General features: G+C 40.7%; 1 protein-coding gene and 2 pseudogenes across 1 annotated transcript in view; 2 read left to right on the top strand and 1 right to left on the bottom strand.

Moving 5' to 3' along the window:
* Positions 1 to 17,676, top strand: part of MTTP (microsomal triglyceride transfer protein) — a 59,105-nt gene extending 41,429 nt beyond the window's left edge. Inside the window, exons 13-18 of the mRNA XM_061582879.1 lie at positions 4,128 to 4,225; positions 4,311 to 4,432; positions 5,609 to 5,836; positions 12,855 to 12,979; positions 14,322 to 14,492; positions 15,919 to 17,676. Coding sequence (XP_061438863.1) covers positions 4,128 to 4,225; positions 4,311 to 4,432; positions 5,609 to 5,836; positions 12,855 to 12,979; positions 14,322 to 14,492; positions 15,919 to 16,087 — 913 coding nt within the window. The 3' untranslated portion in view covers positions 16,088 to 17,676. The remainder of the gene's footprint in view (positions 1 to 4,127; positions 4,226 to 4,310; positions 4,433 to 5,608; positions 5,837 to 12,854; positions 12,980 to 14,321; positions 14,493 to 15,918) is intronic.
* Positions 9,001 to 10,129, bottom strand: LOC133364301 (coiled-coil domain-containing protein 85B-like; annotated as a pseudogene).
* LOC133364676 (5S ribosomal RNA) lies at positions 11,079 to 11,197 on the top strand (annotated as a pseudogene).
* Positions 17,677 to 20,437: the final 2,761 nt, after the last annotated feature.

The raw sequence follows: 20,437 nt of genomic DNA, 5'->3' as shown, positions 1-20,437 counted from the left end.
CTTCAGAGGAAGGCAATGGTAAACCTCCTAGGAATACCTCTTACCATGAAAACCAAAAAAAGGATTCATAGGGTTGCCATAAGTTGGAATCGACTTCAGGGCATATAACAACAACATTATGTATAATTGTTTTTAAATTACTGGTAAATTTTTATTTTTAATGTTTGGTTTTATTAACATTTTTATATGAATATCTTAGATTGTCCTTTGTTAACTGTTTAGAGGTCTTCTGTTGAGTAAGTAGTTAATACGATTTGGTAGATAAATGAATAAAATTAATACATGTAACAGTTTTTTAAAAAGTTTTAAAGGCAGGAGCCCCATATGAAGCATGGGTGGAATAAATGCTGACCCCGCCATCCATTTGATAGAATTATAGGTTGGATCAAGACTAAAGTTTGTTGTTGTTATGTGCCTTCAAGTCGATTACGACTAAAGTTAGTAGAAGTTAAGTCTAACTGAAATCAATTTGACCAGTTAGGTTAGCCATGATTTAAATACCATTGAAATAAAAAGGAATTAGCTGCAACTAACCCCATTTGTTTCCAACTGTCATACAGACTGAGAAGTTAGGCTTTCTACACCATAGATGAACAGCCCATTGTTTATTACATCCCTCTTCAGCTTCTTAGAACTTGATATGCACAGAAATGTAGGAGTTTATAGAAGGGACATACTGTTCCTTCCATAATTATCATTTAAAAGCAGCGTTTGCCTTTCAATAATTGAAATCTGGAGGGTAAAGGGATGAATTGAATGGAATAAATGGTACCATTATAGAGGCAAAAAATCTGTCTAATATTACCTGTTTAATGAACTGGTTTATTAGAAGATTTATGTAACTTTAAAGTTGACAACGAGGACATTGAACTTGTCAAGGATTATCAATACCTCGGCACAGTCATTAACCAAAATGGAGACAATAGTCAAGAAATCAGAAGAAGGCTAGGACTGGGGAGGGACGCTATGAGAGAACTAGAAAAGGTCCTCAAATGCAAAGATGTATCACTGAAAATTAAAGTCAGGATCATTCAGACCATGGTATTCCTGATCTTTGTGTATTGGACAGTGAAAAAAGCGGGTAAGAGAAAAATCAACTCATTTGAAATGTGGTGTTGGAGGAAAGCTTTACGGATACCATGGATCGCGAAAAAGACCAATAATTGCGTGATAGAACAAATTAAACCGGAACTATCACTAGAAACTAAAATGCTGAAACTGAGGTTATCATACTTTGGACACATAATGAGAATACATGATTCACTAGAAAAGACAATAATGCTGGGGAAAACATAAAATGAAATGGAAATGGACTGCCTTCAAGTCGATCCTGACTTATGGCGACCCTATGAATAGGGTGTTCATGGTAAGCTGTATTCAGAGGGGGGTTACCATTGCCTCCCTCTGAGGCTAGTCCTCCCCAGCTGGCTAGGGCCTGCTCAGCTTGCCGCAGCTGCACAATCCAGCCCCTTCCTTGTCCACAACTGCCAGCTGGGGGGCAACTGGGCTCCTTGGGACTATGCAGCTTGCCCACGGCTGCACAGGTAGCAGGGCATGTAACCCCTGAGCCATTCACTGTGGGGGTGATCTTTAGCTGGCCCTTGACACCCAGGAGACATAAGCATTGATTTGAGCTCACAGACTCTGGACTCCCAGCCAGGCTGTCCTCCCCGCTAGTAGAAAAAGAGGAAAGCCAAACAAGAGATGGATTGATTCCATAAAGGAAGCCATAGACCTGAACTTACAAGATCTGAACACGGTGGTTTATAACATGCTGTTGGAGGTCGCTGATTCATAGGGCCACCATAAGTTGTAATCGACTTGAAGGCACATAACAACAATACTGGACTGGTTGTTTATTTTATTTATTATTTTATTTATTTAAAATATTTCTATCCCGCCCTTCTACCCTATAACAGGGCACTCAGGGCGGCTTACAATAAAATTGAGCATGCACATAATAAAATTGTACACAATAAAAATCACAAGAACATTAAAATAAATTAAAATACATAAAATGCAATTAAAATACATAAAATAATATATGTACATATACACACACATACACACATATATTTATATATAGGGAGTGGTACTGAAGGGACTACTGAGGTGAAAATTAACATAGAAGGCATAAAATCAGTGTCGGGGTCTACAGTCCTTCCCAAAGGCTCTCCGGAAGAAGATCATTTTCAGAAGTCTCCAGAAAACTATCAGGGAGGGAGCAGAGTGGGCTTCTTGGGGTAGGGTATTCCAAAGGTTGGGGCCACAACTGAAAAGGCTCTCTCCCGTGTGCCTGTCAATCTAACATATTTCACTCCAGGCATACAGAGGAGACCCGGGGCAAATGATCTTAAATCCCAGCAGGTACATATGGGCGTAAGCGGTCCCTCAGGTACATTGGTCCAAGGCCGTTTAGGGCTTTAAAGGTGAGAACCAGCACTTTAAATTGTTCCAGCTAGACGGCCCAGAAGAATACCATGGTCGATCGTATTGAAGGCCGCTGAGAGGTCCAGCAGTACCAACAGGGATGCACTTCTCCTGTCTGATGCCCAGCATAGGTCATCAAGCAGGGCGACCAAGGTAGTCTCTGTCCCATGACCGGGCCTGAAGCCCAATTGAAAAGGGTCTAGATAGTCCGATTCATCCAGGAAAACTTGGAGCTGAGCAGCGACTACCCAATCACCTTGCCCCAAAAGGGGAGATTAGAGACTGTGCGGAAGTTGTTAAAATCTGCAGGGTCTAACGAAGGCTTTTTTAACAAAGGTCTCATCACAGCCTCCTTCAACAATGTTGGCATAGAATCTTCCCTTAGGGAGGTGTTAATTAAATATGCCAACCAGTCAACCACTCCCCCTCTGGCAGATATGGTTAACCAGGATGGGCAAGGGTCAAGGGAACAAGTAGTGGCCCTCAATTCTCCCAGAATCTTTCTTAATAGAAAGAGACTCTGTGAACAGATCTAACATTTAAAAGGATTTCATTATCCTTCTCTATGTGGATTGGTAAACTACAAATAAAATACCTCTTCAGATGCTAATCTATTATTTTCAGTATAAACCTCATGCTAGGAAGTCCAGGTTCTTTGGTCCAGGAAGATAGATTATAGAACAAATGTGGCAACAACACATTTGCCCCTCCCCTGAGCTAATCTCCCCACTATTTTTGAATACACCTATAATTGCCATTCCTTTACTTTTCCTTTAACCATCTAATTTGTTATATAAATTAGTAACTTCATCTACAAGATCAGAATACATTTCAGATCAAATATTGTACTCCTTTTTTACTAAAACATTGGTTCCCAAACCTTTTCCCCCCATGGATCACTTGAAAATTGCTGATGGCTTGGTGGTCCACTTAATGATTTTTCTGCCTATGGTAGCAATTTTAATGTGCTATGCTAGATGTTGTGTGCTATTTAATGGTAATTTTATTGCTGCTTTTATTTCTTATATTGTATTTTATTGTTTGCATTCCATAGAATTTAAATTGTAATGCAATAAAATACAATATAAGGAATAATAGAGTGATAAAATACAATTAAAAATTAATATGAATATTTAACACAGAGATGCCACAGACCACCCGAATGCAGCTTGTGGTCCACGGGCTACAATTTGGGAACCCCTGTACTAAAACATACTCATCTGATTACTTAGTTTTAAAAAGGTTGTGTGCTCCAGAGCTTTGAAAATGACTAAAGAATCAGAAAGTACCAGCTTTAAGATTTCACTGGTTTTAAGATTTATTCTTCAGTACAGCCAGTCCTAAGTTCAGTGGGGCTTCATCCCAAGTACGGGTGCACAAGATGCAGCACATTTCATAAATTATATTTTTATACATTCTTGACAGAACATATACATTAGTTGACCAGATCTCTCTTCTTGCGTATTGATCTGAACTTCACTGAAATCAATGAATTATTGTGTTTGTGTTGTGATCTTTATGATATTTTGTAAATACTGTAGCATTTTTATCTTATAGTTTCTGTGGGCTTTTGATTATGCTACTGAAGAAACACAAATCTTTCCTTCTGCTGCATATTGGCATTTGTTAAGATGGTTTATAGAAAAAAAAGATTGCTTATAGACATTCATTAATTTGCTGACTTGTTTGTGTTTCAGCAAAATGATCCACAGAGCTCTAAAGGACATGTTCATCCATAACTTTGACCGATTCTCGAAAATGGGTTCTTCGTCAGCCTTTTCTGGTTACCTAATACGTACGTGACTAACAAACTAGACAGTAGATTTTAATTACATTTCTTGACACTCAGTTTCACCAGAAACTTGTGCTTTTTAATCAAGGTACCCCATATGCATCATCTATCTATAGTCTTGACATACTCTACTCTGGCTCTGGAATCTTAAGAAGAAGTAACATGAATATTTTTCTTGGCAATAAATACTCTCAGATTCATGGCATCCAGGTAAGTCCTACACACTACTAGAGTAATAACTCAGCAAAAAAGCCTAACGGTGCAGCTTGAACTGAACTTAATGTTGTTGGTCCATTATACCATACTGAGAACTGATGTGCTGTAGTAGCTGGTAGGTCAAGCCCCTAAAGTGGTTTTCCATGGTTTCAGGCAGAGGTCTTTCTTATTACTTTTTAAACTAGAAATGTCACGGAATAAACCTGGGACCTTCTGCATGCAAAATATATGTTCTGTCACTGAGCTATGGTCTCTCCCTTAAGGGTGTGCCCTGACCTAAGGTTTGTCATAGCAGTAGCATCACCATTTTTGTTCATGGGGTTGTTGTTGTTTTTAAAGAATACCGAGAAAGTGCTGTTGTGCTCATGTCCTGTCATGAACCATAAACTTCTGGTTGGACAATATAGAAAGAGAATGCTGAATTAGATGGATATGATCCAGGAGGACTCTTACATTCTTACAGACGTGTACATCCAGCAAAATGCTTGGCTCGCATGTTCCTTTTTCCCTTCTCCTCAGCATTTCTCCCCACCCCTCCTGAGATGGCTTTCCATTTCCTCAAATCTTGGCTTAGCATTACATGCAAACTAAGGGTCCTGTTCTAATAAATTTTAAAATAAGCCATCTTTAAACCATGAGTTGTCAGGCTGGCTTATTAAACTAGCCAAAGTTTGTTTTAAACCAGAAGTTCTGGTTTCTACATAACACTAAGACAATATTCAAGGAAACTGACAGCCCTCCTGGCTGCAGCTTTCTTCTAGTCATGTGGGAGGAGGAGCACTATGCTCTGACGTGCTTGGATTCATCCACTAGCACTAAATCATGGTGATTTAGCACTGCATGTGAACCAGCCCAGAGAGCAAGTGTCCAGGTGCAAAAGAGAACAGGCCTCCTATATCTTTAATAGTTGTGTAGAAGAGGGGATTTCAGCAGCTGCAGTTTGTCACATGCTTAAACTGCATTGATAAAACTTTCTTCTTCTATGCATCAGTTGCCTAAAAGAGCCCTGTCTTGCCCCTGATTTAGGCACCCTAGAGATAAAAGCAAGGCACAGTCTGATGGCAAATGATGCAGCAATCTCACAGAAGGCAAGCATATCTGGATGGTATGTACTTGCATGCTACTGGTCACCATTCGCCATGCAAGCTGTGTGTTCCTGTCTCCTTTTAGGTGGTGATTGAGGCTCAGGGCCTGGAATCCATTATAGCTGCATCTGCTGATGAAGGTGAAGAAGATCTGGAATCTTTTGCTGGCATGTCAGGAATCATGTTTGATGTTCAGCTTAGGCCTGTTACGTTTTTCCAAGGGTATGGCGATTTAATGTCTAAAATATTCTCAGCCACTGGAGACCCTGTAAATGTGGCGAAAGGACTCATTCTTCTGATGGATTACTCACAGGTGACCGCTACATATTGGGCAATTAAATGTCTTACATGCATATGTGACATTCTTTACTCCTCATTTAACATGTACTGCTTTTACAGCGAGATCACAGGTAAGAATAATCAGAACTGCACTAATCTGTTTTGGCTGTAATCCTATACACACCTTCTTTGGAGTTGAACTCAATGGGAATTACTTCTGTTTTGAGTAGACATGGAGAGGGCTGCTCTGTTTGTATTCACATCAAGGAAAGGGAAAGGGAGACACTATCAGGCCTTTAAGTTTTTCAGTCTATACGCATGGTGCTTCCAGAACTGATTGATAAATGCTAAACTCCATACATACTGTTGCAGAATTTTCTTGCCTATTTGCCCCAATAATTGTGCCAACATGTATTACTTTCTGGTCTCCTTAACTTTGGCCAACCTGTTAGACTTATGAAGGATATAAGGCTAGTCTTATCCACCAGTTCTGGTATCCTGTACAGATTTAGTGTGAGATTTGGGTCAGCATCAAAGGCAGACAGGAACAATCTGTGCTTTCTCTGTTACCACAACAGCTGTGAATGCTACCTGAGTTCCAACAGATTCAGAGAGCTGAAAAGAACTTGTCTAGCTAAGAAAAGTTGCTTCTCTATGTAGTTCATTCTACGTTTATACAACCCTGAGCTAGTTATGGTTACAGACCTAAGCTGAGTTTAAAAAGTAAGCACATCAAGTATGCTATACTTTTTGCATGTTGCTTTTACATTGAGAAAAACTTGGTATGTTTTGCTGTACTACAGTGTCCACAGAGACACATTTGTCTGTCTGCCTCCTTCCTTCCTTCTTTTTTTCTGTTCCACTTTTCTGTTCAGTCATAGAAATAATTTAACCCAAGAGACAAAACACACACCAGCTCAATACACTACAGCACATGTGATTTTCAAGTTAGCTGTACCTTTGAAAGTCAGAATGGAAGAGATTGCACACTTTTTATTTATTTATTTATTTATTTAATAATTAATTAATTAATTACATTTATATACCGCCCCATAGCCGAAGCTCTCTGGGTGGTTTACAGCAATTAAAAACATTAAAAACAAATATACAAATTTTAAAACACAAAAAACAATTTAAAAACACAATTAAAAAAATTTAAAAACAATTTAAAGATCTTTTAACTTGCATATAATCTGCTGGATGTTTTGTAAAGTTTGAACTTTGCCTTTTATTTTTAATTATCATCTGCCATTTTAATACGTATTGTTTCGTCCATGTTGGGCATGTCAGTGCACCTCTAGGTGGAGAAACAGTTGTATTAATTTAGGGTGAGTATGTGTTGGTTCACATGGGAACATCTGCATTAATTGTCATAACTGTGCTACAGCAATGCAATATCTGAAGCTGTCCCTGTGTACACACTAACCCCCTCCTCTGTTCATACTGATGTATCTTTCTTTGTGCAGTCTCGTATCTACATGCTTGACTGACAAGCGTTGCCACTTCCATGTGTTAACTGACCCAAAGTCCAACTGAAAGGAAAAATATAATGCTTAAGTACCATTGATTTCAATGGGATTTAGTTGCAGTCTCATGAGAGCCCATTTCAGATACCATTGGTGCCATCTTATGTACTTACCAGCCAAGATTAACATAATATCATATGGAAACAAAAGCTATCAGAGGCTGCAATCCTGCGCACACCTACTTGGAAGTAATAACCATTTCACACAGGGAGGCATAATTCCAAGAAAATATAGTGTTGGGTTCTACATTTTTCTTTCTACTATTCCTGCCTTTTCTTTTTTCTTTCAAAAGAAACATCAAAGTGAACAATAGAGCAAGAACTCTACATACTAAAAATTAAACCTCATCAAAGGAGAAATCACTGATGTGCATTGTTTCTGAACAATGAGAAAAAAGGTGTCCAGATATGATGTAATGCCAGACACAATTTTATGTGTCTTGATGTTTTTCATGTGTTGGATTTCTGATTCACCATTTGACCACACATTTGTAAAGGCAAGTAGCTATGGAAGAAGGTCAGGGATTTTTCATTCTGTAGCAACAGTTTATTGCATAGGATGGGTCATGCTAAGTTTTTAATAATATCTCATGTGAACTGAATAGTTTAAATCCACAGTACCCTTTTGGACATAAAACCAGTTCTTGTGATTAGCCATTATTGAAAGTCAGATGGAGTTATAAATCTAAGATAAACCTAGGGCAAACCTAGTGTAGTGATTAGAGTACCAGGGCAACTAAGATTCAGTCCCCATTTATGAAGTTCACTGGGTGCCCTTGTGCCAGAAACTCTTTTCCAGTCAAACCTACCTCTCAGGACTGTTTTAAAGATAAAATGGGAGGCTGGTTACATGAAATGGCATTATTTTATTTTATATATTTTATTTTTATTTATCAAATTTATAAACTGCTTCTTAGCATGAAGCCATTGAAGCAGTGTACAAGATAAAAACACACAAACTCTATAAACCAGCCCAAGGATTAGGAGATTCCTCCTTTCTAGCCCCATGCACAAATTTGTTGTAACTAAACATTTTAAAATTTTGTCTTGATGCATAAGAGTAAAAACCCTCACCCCCATTACTTTTTAAAAGCAGACATAGCACATTATAATGGGGGAAATATCACTCCGTTCGGTGCCATCTGGAACTCCCATTTTAATTCTCTTTCCAGCTGATAGTGGAACAGTGACTTAACTATCACCACCCTGCAATTTTGTGCCACTTACGCTGAAGACAGCCTAGTAAATGTGCATATAATTGTATTGCATGGCTGTAGCTTTATACACAATTACCAGGAAGAAAATCCTATTGAATTTTATGGGACTTACTTCCATGTAAACATACATTGGATTGGGATGTATCAGCTTGTTTCGGGCTTTATAGAATGGCTATACATAAAGTCAATCTGATTTCCAAGTCGTGTGAACTTTAAAATCTTGGCTGTCTATCAGCATTCAAATGAAATGACTTGCTCTGACCCTGAGCTGTTATCACTTCCAAAATTGACTCGGTGCTTTGGATTTCCAGTCCAGCTGTAAAAGATTCTGACAGCTGTAACCCCCAGTCTTGGCAGAAAGCTCAACGAATGCAACTATCTCCTGCCTGCTCATAAAGTTGTATCTCTAATATCAAATTCTGCAGAAAACCATTTGACACTTCTTACAGCAGCTCTTTTATTGTTGTTGTTATTAATTTTTTTATACCCAGGAGGACACCAGGAGCGCGGAGTGTCCATGGGCTAGGGGAGGGCGCACCCATCTTCCCTCGCAGGGGCGAAGGAAGCGAGGTGTCCTCCCCACAGGCTTAGTCGTTAGGGGTGCAGGCGGGGTGGACTTGGTCCAGGCTGCCAGTGCTGGAGCTGCCATTGCCCAGGTCGTGGGGCCTGCAAGGCAGGCTAAGCTCCAAGGAGCTGCCGGCAGGGCTGGGCTGGGCTGGTGTCAGGCTGCGCGGAGGCACATTCCTCCTCGAGGGCCAGGCAAAGCTGCTTCAGCTCCAGGTTGTCTTTGGCCAGGCGCTCCAGGAGGCCTTCCAGGCCGGCCAGCTTGCGGAGGCAGGCGGCCACCTTGTCGTGCAGCACCTGCGCCGCGTGGTGCCTGAAGAGCTGCCAGTGGCGTGCCAGGCGCTTGGCCCTGAGCCGGTCCTTGTCGAGGAAGCAGCATTTGCGGTTCTCGGCCTGCCGCTGCCCGTTGACTGCCTTCAACTAGTGGATCTCACGGAGGTGTTCCTGCAGCTGTCGGTTGACATCATCTTTTATGCAATTATGCTTCTACGTGGCCTAATAGTGGTGGCATTTCTTTTGCCAGCCATTGTGTCCTCACTCCCTGGACATACAGGAGGCCTTGTGATTAGTGATATTAATTTTCCCTTGTGTTGATGGATTTTGCATTTTTCTGGATTGAAAATAGATGAAGAGGCAGCATTGCCTGAAAATGCATGTTTGCTTTTAAAATGTCCCACCTTCTGTGGAGCATTAACAACATTCTCAAATGATGCATTCCAGACAATGATCCTGCCAGTCTAATGTATGGCCACTTCTGTATTTAGCTTTCAAATGAGGGGAACTTGTGAACTAAGATAGTACAGTCCTGGTCCACCTTTCTAACATCTTTTCCTGTGGTGCATGGAATTGCTTGTGCCTGAAGCTGATCTTTGTGAAACGCTCTTGGTGTTGCTATAGCAGCCATTTGGAGAGATTTGGAGCATATCTTCTCTACAAAATTGTGACTGACTTTCTGCTTCAAAAGTATAATTTTTGGGGTGAGGAGATACTTAACAGGAGATACTTTACTACCTCCCTTCATGGCTATTTGCACTGCATTCACTGTCCCTTGTGCTTCTACTCTGGTGCTATTTCCCAGAGCTTGGAAGTAATTAGTTACAAAAATGAATTGCCTGTAATTTATTACTTTTGGGGGGAACAAGTGGGTAATTCCTTTACATTTTGATTGTAATAGAATGAGGAGTAATTTTATTACTTTTGAGGAGTAATTGTAATGTTTCCAGCATTATTTCTGGGCATTACTGGGGGGGGGACAGGGGAAGTCTTCTGCTCCTCTGATTTGTGGATGAAAATCAAACTGGGCTTCTGGGAAGCATTGCTGTTTCCACAGGCTCTGTGGATGGGTAGGAGGCAACAAGGGAGGAGGTGGAGAGCAAGACGGGGGTAGAGTGGAGAAAACAATTGTTTTAAAAATTGGATGGTGGTGGAGAAGAATGGAGTGGGGGAGAAAGGAGCCGGAGGGCAAAATCATGGATCAAGGAGGAGAAGGGGGCAGCAGCAGAATGGAGATAAAGAACTGTGGAGGTGAAAGATGATGATGATGGTGTGTGTGTGTGAATACTGTGTTTGCACTTGGCATGCAAAGTGGCCTCTGTTGCCCTCCCTGGCTACTTTGCTGCATTTGCATTTTGCATTTCAGGGGAAAATGTTTGCTTGGGTAGGTGTCTCTTGGTTGGTGGCAGGGCAGGGTCCAGAAGGTGGTTGAGTAAGAGAGATTATGCTTGCTGGCTGAGGGGGGGTTGCACTTGGTTTGACGTGCAAAGATCTGAGTAGTGGCCTCTGCCTCCCTCCCTGCCTCCCTTACCAGCGGAGAGACCACAACTGCTACCTTATGGATAAAAAGAATTATTCTACTACCTCTGTGTATGTGTTTATTTTTAAAGTTGTTTTAGGTGACTTAGTGTGCAGCAGCCAAGGCCAGCACTTTGTAGGCAATCTAGTTTTTTTTAAAGTAACTTAAGTGTAATTGTACCTACAGCCATACTACCCTGAACACGCCCGATCTTGTCTGATCTCAGAAGCTAAGCAGAGTCAAGCCTGGTTAGTACTTGGGTGGGAGACTGCCTGGGAATACAGGGTGCCATAGGCTTAGAGGAAGGCAATGATAAACCACCTCTTACCATGAAACCCCTATGAAAACATCTAAAAGATCCATAGGGTCTCCATAAGTCATAATCGACTTGAAGGCATATAACAACAACAAAAGTGTATTGTAGTTATTACTTTTGAGTAACGGCAAAGTAATCATTTACTTTTAGAACAATTGTAATTATAATGGTAATTTATTCCTTTTTGGGGCCATGAAACAGTAATTGTAATTTATTCCTTTTTAAAAGTAATCTTCCAAGCTCTGCTATTTCCCTCCACCCTCTGTTTATTTGTCTGGTTATTATCAGCCCGTCAGACGTCGCATACTGGGCATGATGACATCATGATGCTGTGTGGTTAATTACATTTGATTAGGTACTCTTTTCATGAAATGAAGCCTATTTAGAGTGATGGAAGTACTTTTCATATCACAAGAATGACTCTAGTCAATCAGACGATCATTGTAACAACTCTATACTATTGCTGTGATATCCCCAAAATTTGCTGAAGGGTGAAGATTTCTGCAAAATCTCTTTTCCTTTCATCTTAACCCAAAAGTTTGTATTAGTTTTATATAGGGACAGGGGACATATTTGATTCAGTTTGCATTTAAAGGCAAACCTACCTAATTTGCACTTTTGAATCAAAACATGAATTGAAACACAGTTATCCTTCAAAATTAGTACTATATTTTGCAGTGCAGTTCTCCAGCCAAGTAATGTGTACAAAAATACATATACTATGGTAAAGTGTTCATAAGAATGCATATATTAGTGAACAAAGCATATAAAAATGCATTATATTAGGGGAAATTGCTTTGCAAAAATGTATATATTAGGCAAAATTGCATACAAAGTGTGTATATTAGGAGAAATTTGCACTAAAATGCTGATGAATATTCATGAGGATTTTTTTAAAAAAATTGCAAACTGATGTGGAAATGTGGAGAACTTCAGATTGGAAAAACAAGAAACAGAGAGGAAACAAAACTGACAGATTTGCCCATCCCTAGTTTTACCCTAGATTAAGGCTATAATCTAATATACGCTTACCTGGGAGTTAGTCTCATTGAACTCAATGACGTTTATTTTATTTATTTACTAAATTGATATCCCGCCCCTCCCTGTAGGAGCTCAGGGCAGCAAACAAAAATTTCTGAGTGGACATGTACTGAATTGCAGCCTGAGTGGCAGATTTTTGGTGATGTGGAAGCTAAGAGGGCCTCAGAGGCTAACATCCCCCTCTATGCTGTACACCTCTGAAGATTAAATCACTTAATTTCTGAGAACCATACTGCCTTCCCTAGCCCATAGCCTATTGATCCTTGACAGCTCCTCCTAGGCACCACAAACAGTGAAATGGTGCCTGCAGCCCTTCCAACAAGTGCCATCATATAAAAGCAGAATTGTTTCATATTTGCCTCTTCGCTTGCAGATGAAACCACAATAGGAGTGTCATTATTTATGTTTTACATTTATACCCCATATTTCCATCTTAAAAAAATGCCCAACACTGCTATCAATAATAAAATATACAGTAGAAAAAACTAATGCACTAACAAGGTATGCAATATCACAAAATCAAATAAGAATAGATGTAAAAATGGTTATGCATTGAATAAAACAAGTTATGTTACTTGTGCTCCATTCTGCATTTAGGTCATCCAACTACAGTCTGGGCTGATTTGCAACACTGAATTCCAGATAGGCATGACCATTGATATTTCTGGAAAAATGGAATTCAGCCTTTGGTACAGAGAATCCAAAACTAATGTTAAAAATCGGTGAGATATCTAATTTCGGGCATTGTTAAAGAAAATGCATCAATGATTTTGTATTCATGGGGAATTTTAAATCCAGTTACAACATGGAGATCTTAAAACAATTACCAAAAGCTTAGATCCCTGCTTTAGACAGAAATAGTCATGTGGAAATATGTAGGAAAAAGACAATCTTTGGGGGACTGTTTTTGCTTCCTTAATCCGAAAGACTATGCAAGCAACAATGCAGCTGAAGCATTAAAGCTGCAGTTCTAATCACTCATCTTGGAGTCAACCCTATTAAGCTCAAATGACACTTATTTTTCTGAGCAGACACGCATAGGATTATGCTGCAAATGTGGAACGAAAATACCCACTAACCATGCTAATACAAAGTTCTAGTACTTCCTAAAGGTGCTTAAAGTTAGGCTGTGCTGAGATTGCCAATGTAAAGGAGGTTGTAGAGAAGGTATTGGGAACCCCTCTCTTAGAACACTTGATTTCTTTAATTGGCATACCGATGAAAATGGTAAAAGGAGCCTCTCAGTCCCTCTATGAGATTTGAGTATAGTCAAATTGTGCTGTTCTTCAACCTTGGGTCCCCCAATGTTGTTGGACTAAAACTCTCATCATCCTTGGCTATTGGCCAAGCTGGATGGAGTTGATGGGAGTTGTAGTCCAATAACATCTGGGGACCCAAGGATGAAGAACACTGAGACAGAGGGTCCTTCCAGATGACCTATTTATTGAGCATTCATCCCGATTTGCTTGCACAAAGTTTACACGAAGGTTAGATTATATCTGGTCTTTATTGAGCATTCATGCTAAATAGTTTGTGGAGTGTTTACATGTCTTCCTGTAAGTCATTTGTTCATCACACACTTTTCAATGCATTTCCCCATCGCTTCCCAAACTGCAAAAGTCTGTCTGTCTGTCTGTCTCTCTCTCTCTCTCTCTCTGTTTTGTGGATTTGTTGAGCTAGGGCAACCGAACATTTTAATCCACTTTAAATGTGCAAACCTGAAGTTCCAGTATCATTTGAATCTCTCCCACAAAATACTGATAGCCTGGAGGCATCCTTAGAGTAGGATTAGATGTGCCACTTGAATTGGGACTGCAGCCACATGTTGAGTTCTCCCCCTGTACTGTTTAGGTGTACTTACTGACCTGTGTCATGATGTCATAAAGTTACACATTTTCCTGCCAGCAGCAGGAGAAATTGGGGAAGTGGCAAGATGTGATGACATCATGACCTAAGGAAGTTTGCCAAGATGTTATGGGTGGGGGAGGGGAGATAGTGTTCTTTGGGTGTTAGAATGCCATTTAGTATTTGACATCCTGCTTGTTTCTCAATCTCTTCTTGAAGGGGAGCCATGGTGGTAGTTGGCAACATTGCTGTGGATGCGCTCTTTGTGAAGGCTGGCATGGAAACCAGTACAGAAATTGAAACAACTTTGGACTTTATCTTCACAGTGCAGTTTTCACAATATCCATTTTTAGTTTGCATACAGATGGACAGAACTGAAAGTCCTTTCAGGTAGGAAACAGAGGGAGTTATTTGTTGTTGGGGTTGCTGTACTGTAACAAGAGAGTGACTTGTGGATTCACTTTCCTGATTTTTCTGTCACTATGCATTGCATAGCATGGGCATGACACAACAGAAACATCAATTTGGATGGCTTTGAAAAGGGATTAGACAAATTCATAAAAGATAAAGCTGCCAGTGGCTACTAGCTGTGGTTACTATATGCTACTACTTGCAGGATTGGAGGCAGTCATTGGGGAACAGCAACAGGAAGGGACTATTGACTTGTTGGATTCCTGTAGGCCTCTGGTTGGCCAGTGTGGGAAACAGGATGCCAGACAGGCCTTTGGTCTTATTCAGCAGGGCTCTTGTGCTTCTTATTGGATGAATATGGTGACTCCAGCCCATGTAAGAAAATAAAAAGAGCCCTGTTGGATCAGAGCAGTGTGTTCTCTCTAACAGTGGCCCGCCAAATTCCTCTGCAAGCAGGACATGAGGACAATAGGTACTATTTCCCCTCCAGAAACTGGTAGTCAGTGGCACATTGCATCTGAAAAATGAAAGCTCATATAACCATCAATCATTAATAGGCTTATCCTTTCTGTAGCTGTATAAATCTCCTTTAAGGGGTGCTCTTGGACTCTTGACCTGCTTGAGGGCTTCCTATAGGCATCGTAGTGGACATTGTGGGTTGTAGCCAACTAAGTTCTACTCAGAGTGGACCCACTGAAATGTAATGAAGATTTCCAATTTAGGCCCACTTTTCTTTTTCCAATAGGAGTGAATGGCAACCATTCACTTAGAAGATAGAAAGTAAATCTACTATCTGTCCCTGATGAACTCAGCCATTGTCTTTTTATCTCCCTAGCCCCATCCTGGGTTTGTTTCTGGATCTCACTAGAGCAGGGGTGAGGAATCTCTTTCTCCCAGGGAGCTACATTCCCATGAGGAAAACTGGTTGGGGGGCATATACCAGCAATGGACAGAGCGAAGACCTAAAGTGGGCATGGAGAAAACACACACACACACACACACACCCACCATGTTCACACACATACAAGACTGGCTGCAGAGATTTTCTGTGCCAGTACAGAAGCCAGTTGGGCTGACACAGTGGGGACTGCTCTCTTCCTCCATGGGCAGCTTGCTATGATTGTTGATGGAATGGAATGGACAGGTGAGGGTAGGGAGAGTGTTGGGGGCTGGATTCAGACACTGGTGGCCAGATTAGGCCTACAGCCTGGAGGCTTCCCATCCCTGCACTACAGCATGATAGAATCCTGAAAACTGACTTGTGTACATGTATAGACAATGTTGGGTGGAAAAGGACCGTGCTGTATACCTATGCACTTGAGTGCATCATTAAGGAAAATTACTCGTAGGATAGACACTTTCTATCCCTTGAGTTGTTCTGTATAATGTCATTGTTTCTTTGCAGACGAAACCTAACTAAATATGAAAGCCTACCATCTGGAAAAACTTATATCTCCCGGAAAGGAAAAGTGAGGCTGCTGGAGGGTTCCGAATACCCCCTTCACCAAGAGAACTCCAACATGTGCAGGAAAGGTTTCAGCGATCAGTCTGACTCCTCCGATAGTTGGTTTTGAAAAAGGGCCTGTATCTTTTGTTTGACTAAAACGGTGGCTGATGTCGGCTTTTATGAACTGCTGTGCTAGTTTAGGGCCTGAATCTGCAATATTCAAGCCTGTGAAAACTTTGCTGTTAACTTCAAGATGCCCAGGATCTTGAGCATGTGTGCACTGTGTTTACATATTTACATATATTTTTTAAAAACTTTTTTTTGTAACATGTTAAGGAAATTGATGCAATTCTAGGTACTCATTGAAGGTCCTATTAGATGTCATCTGGCCATGCCCAGATCTTCCATAGTCCTTTTCTTTGGTTCTGTTGAAAAAGGCTGCTGGAGCAGGCATTTTGAATTGGGGCCACAATGAAGGAGGACCGAGGGGCTTACCCATTTCCCTCATGTCATTTCTGCAACTAAAATCGCTCCTCTCCAACCTTGAAGCTACTAACAGCCATGGGAGAGTGGGTAGACACTTCCACCTGCCTTTTTTCTGCCTCTGCAACTAATAGCAACTTCAATGATTTCATTGCAGCAAATTAAGTCAAGGAAATGATTAGGGGAAAAGGAATAAACTCCCCTTCTTCAATGTCACAACCTCATTCCAAATCTTTCTCCCTCCACTTCCTCAGTTGTGTTTAACCAAAGAAAAAGACCACACAAGATCCAATTATACTATTTGGCCCTGGAGGTCAGTATAACTCTGGTGTTAAAGTAAAAAACACAGCAAATGTACATTTTTTTCTTGAAGCAGAAAATATAGAAGTCCATGGTTCTGATAGGCATTTTTGAAATATACACAGTAAAATGATGATTATTTATAAACATATTTAGGTTATAACCCTGTTTTTAATGGTATCCATTTTTTTAGGTACAATTTGCAGGTTACAGAACAATCCTATGCATGTGTACTTGAAAATAAATCCTACTGTGTTCAGTGGGGCTTATTCTCTAGTAAGGGTATTTAGGATTAAGGATGGGGAAGAAATTTGATTCAGTTCTCATTTGAAGGCTAATCTACCAAATTTGTAGCTTTTAAAGGAGCTAATCCTGAAATGTGGTAAAAGTCAGGGTGTGTTCACACAGACATCACAAACGTGGGCCAGATGACCAGAAAATATCAGAACTAAAAATATCCATCCCTCTCTCACTTTATTATTGCCTTCTTACATATGTTCCCCCTCTATGATATTAGGGCAGTCATGGGCCCCATTTATGCTAGACTTAAACTTTGGGCAGTGAGAAATATGAAATGTAAATAGATCCAAATTAATTGGCATATGCAATTGGGAAAATGTGGGGTTTTCTTCCCCTTCCCTGGCAAGGATAGCTACCTTACATGGAAACACCCACAAAGCTGCCATATTGCTTTTATTTGTGTGATGGGTAGAAATCATTAGGGAGAGCTGGGATTTATAGGGAACATCTTACTGGGAGTATCTGCAGAAGATTAGCACAATGGTAACAGATATCATGGACAAATCCACTCTAATTCTGAAACACACACACACACACACACAAACAGCCTGAGTACAGTTTTCCTGCTGTGATCTTGACATCTCACGGTTTTGCAACTAAACTGCGGCCCAAGCTGCAGATAAGTGATCATTATTATGATTATGGTTGTTTTGTCAGGGTCTGAATGGTTTGGAATGGGTTCACTGCCAAGCTATCTCTTCCAACACCAATCCAATGTGTGAAACTCAAAGTACTTTAAGACTCCCCCTCTCACTAGTTGAAGTGATAGGAAAGAGAAGGGACCTAATCCTGTTTGGAGGGGTAGTGTGAGTACTACTTAAGCAGTTTTATTGCCCTGAGTATTTTGTTTATTGATTTTCCCTCTGCACAAAACACTAATTGCAATTGCAGACCCATTAAGGTAGCTGGCGAGCCTAACACTGTCATAATTATCAGATTCTAGAAAAAGATCTTTATGTATACCACATAGCTTTTTCTGCACATGAAGATGAAGATGATACAATATGAAGCTCTTTGCCTTTCCTTGTAAATGGGTAAAAAGTATTCAGCAGAGTAGGTGAAGCTAATGGAAGCAATTCTACACCTTTGATGTGACTGAATTTATTCCTGATTGTAGGATTTGTACCAAATACCTACAAATCCTAGCTTAGGGAAAACAAGGTTCTTGAAAACAAAGTAAAGACTTTGCAGGATCACAACCTCTGTATTAGCAAAAACTACGAAAATTTGTTCCTGGTTATTCCTTGAACACTGCCAAATCCCTCAGAAGTGAGGGGTTGGAGTTGTCCTAATTTTTTCATTGCTACTATGGTATAACAAATATAGGCTACCACAAAACCCAAATCCCTTATTTGGTGATCATCAGGTGACCTCCCTTATTTATATTTCCTTGTCAGATACAGTATTTACTGCATATGTTGGATGCAAGATGCTGGAAGCAAACCTTACTTGAGCCAGTAACTAACCTACTTCACAGGGTTGTTGTGAGGATAAAAGGGGGGTACCTTGGAAAAAGAATTTAAAAAGTTATAAACTTCTCATCACTCGCATGACTGTGGTGTCAAAAAGACATAATCCAACTAATCCAGAGCTCTTATGTGAATGTGCTTTCTGATTAACTTCAGTTTGTGATTCAGTGCACTTCCTGTGTGTGTGAAGCTGCTGCTGTTGCATTGAAGAATGCAGAGCTCACATGCAGTCACTGGAACTCTTTTGGCTGCAAGGAGCTGTTGGATTAGGACACAGGTGGTCAGTGTCCAGCAGGTCACTTTTCAACAGGTTGACTATATTATTTTTTTATAAAAATTTCCAAATAAGTTTTCATTCAGAACCCAAAAACAAAAAGGGGGTGGGAAATCAATGAAAAGAGTGTTGTTCTGTTCTTGATCCTCATGGTGTCATCATTTATGATGTACTTGCCATCTCTTAAGTGGTGAAACTAGAAAGACATATCTGAAATCTGACACTAGTTGTAATTTTAGCCTTGACTGGAGTAAGAGGTGGATCAGATGTCCATCTAGCCCAGCTCATCTGGCAAACTCAGAAGTAGAGGATTAAGAACAGCCTTCCCTTGTAGTTTGTCCCCACCATTTGCTGGTGCCATATTGGTTTTTGAATATAACAGTACTGTTTAGACAGTAAGGCCAATGACCACAGATAGTTTTATGCCCTGTCTCCATAAAGTTGTTTATTTTAAAAGCAATCTAAGGCATCAACTTAATGTTACACAGGACACATCTGACCTATGTCTCACATCATGAAGAAATCACACTCAGATCTTTAACTGGATGCCATTCAGAAAGGATGGGAAGACATTCTGATCATTCTGGTGCCATGTCACCTTGTGGCTTATAGATAATGTTATTGGGGAGATGAGGATCAGAGACATGGGTAGGCAGCATTCATTCCTACAACACCTAGTCTGGACCTTCCAGCACTGCATCTTGTGCTAGTGAATTTCAGAAATTATAGTATAGTGATGGCACTGAAAAAATGTTTGTCTGGTTTGGTATATGAACCTTGAACCAATCCAAGGCAAACATCCCAGAATTCTCCTCTGGCTCACACTGTAATCAGATCAGAGCCAGAGAAAAAGTTCTCTCACCACTCCCCTTACTTAGCTTTGGGGGGTGTGGTGGTGGAGGCAGGAAGGGCGGTATGTTCCATCTTCCCCCATGCCTAAAATGCTGTTTTTGTAGTGACCAAGGAACTAGAGATCATAGGAAATATAATTTTCCTAGTGTCTAATGGCCTTTAGGTATCCTGGAGAAGTTACATTTCCCAGGGTGCCTGGCCAGATAGCTGCTGCCATAGTCCAGATACCAGGGAAGGATGGAGAGAGAGACCTCCCTGCTTCTGCCTCCACCATAGCTAGGTAAGATGAGAGGGAAGTCACAACTGCAGATGCAGTCAGATAGAGATATTTGGGGTTGGGAGAAGGTTGAGAAAGGGATGGGGGCACATGGGGATGGGAGAGGAGGTCTTGCACCATGAGCACAATGGCATCAGATTGAGGGTGCAATTGGCTCAGAAATTAACTGAGCCCCTTTATGACTTGGCTTGGTTAGCATAGCACAGCCCAAGTCTGACCCCAGGAGGTTCAGTCCTCACTAATTATTCATTGTGTGAAGTGCTTCCTTTTGTCTGTCCTGCTGCCGATAGTGCTTGGTCTGTGGGAAGACAGAGGTCCTTTCCGAGCAGGACATTGCTCATGTACATCTCCCATTCCCTTCCTTGGGCCTTCTGCAGAAGAACTTACTGTGGGTTACACACACTAGAACACACACTCAGTTGGGGGTAATTGTTTTAAAATGGTTATCTGGCAATGACAAAGACCATGGAAGGGGGGAAGGAATCATAGGAATTAGTAGAAATTAGGCCTTGGCAATTGACT

Source organism: Rhineura floridana, chromosome 9, assembly GCF_030035675.1.
Source record: "Rhineura floridana isolate rRhiFlo1 chromosome 9, rRhiFlo1.hap2, whole genome shotgun sequence".
In the NCBI taxonomy this organism is placed as follows: Eukaryota; Metazoa; Chordata; class Lepidosauria; order Squamata; family Rhineuridae; genus Rhineura; species Rhineura floridana.
Note: the sequence above shows the minus strand (reverse complement) of the source record. Positions and strands in the feature narration are given on the sequence as shown.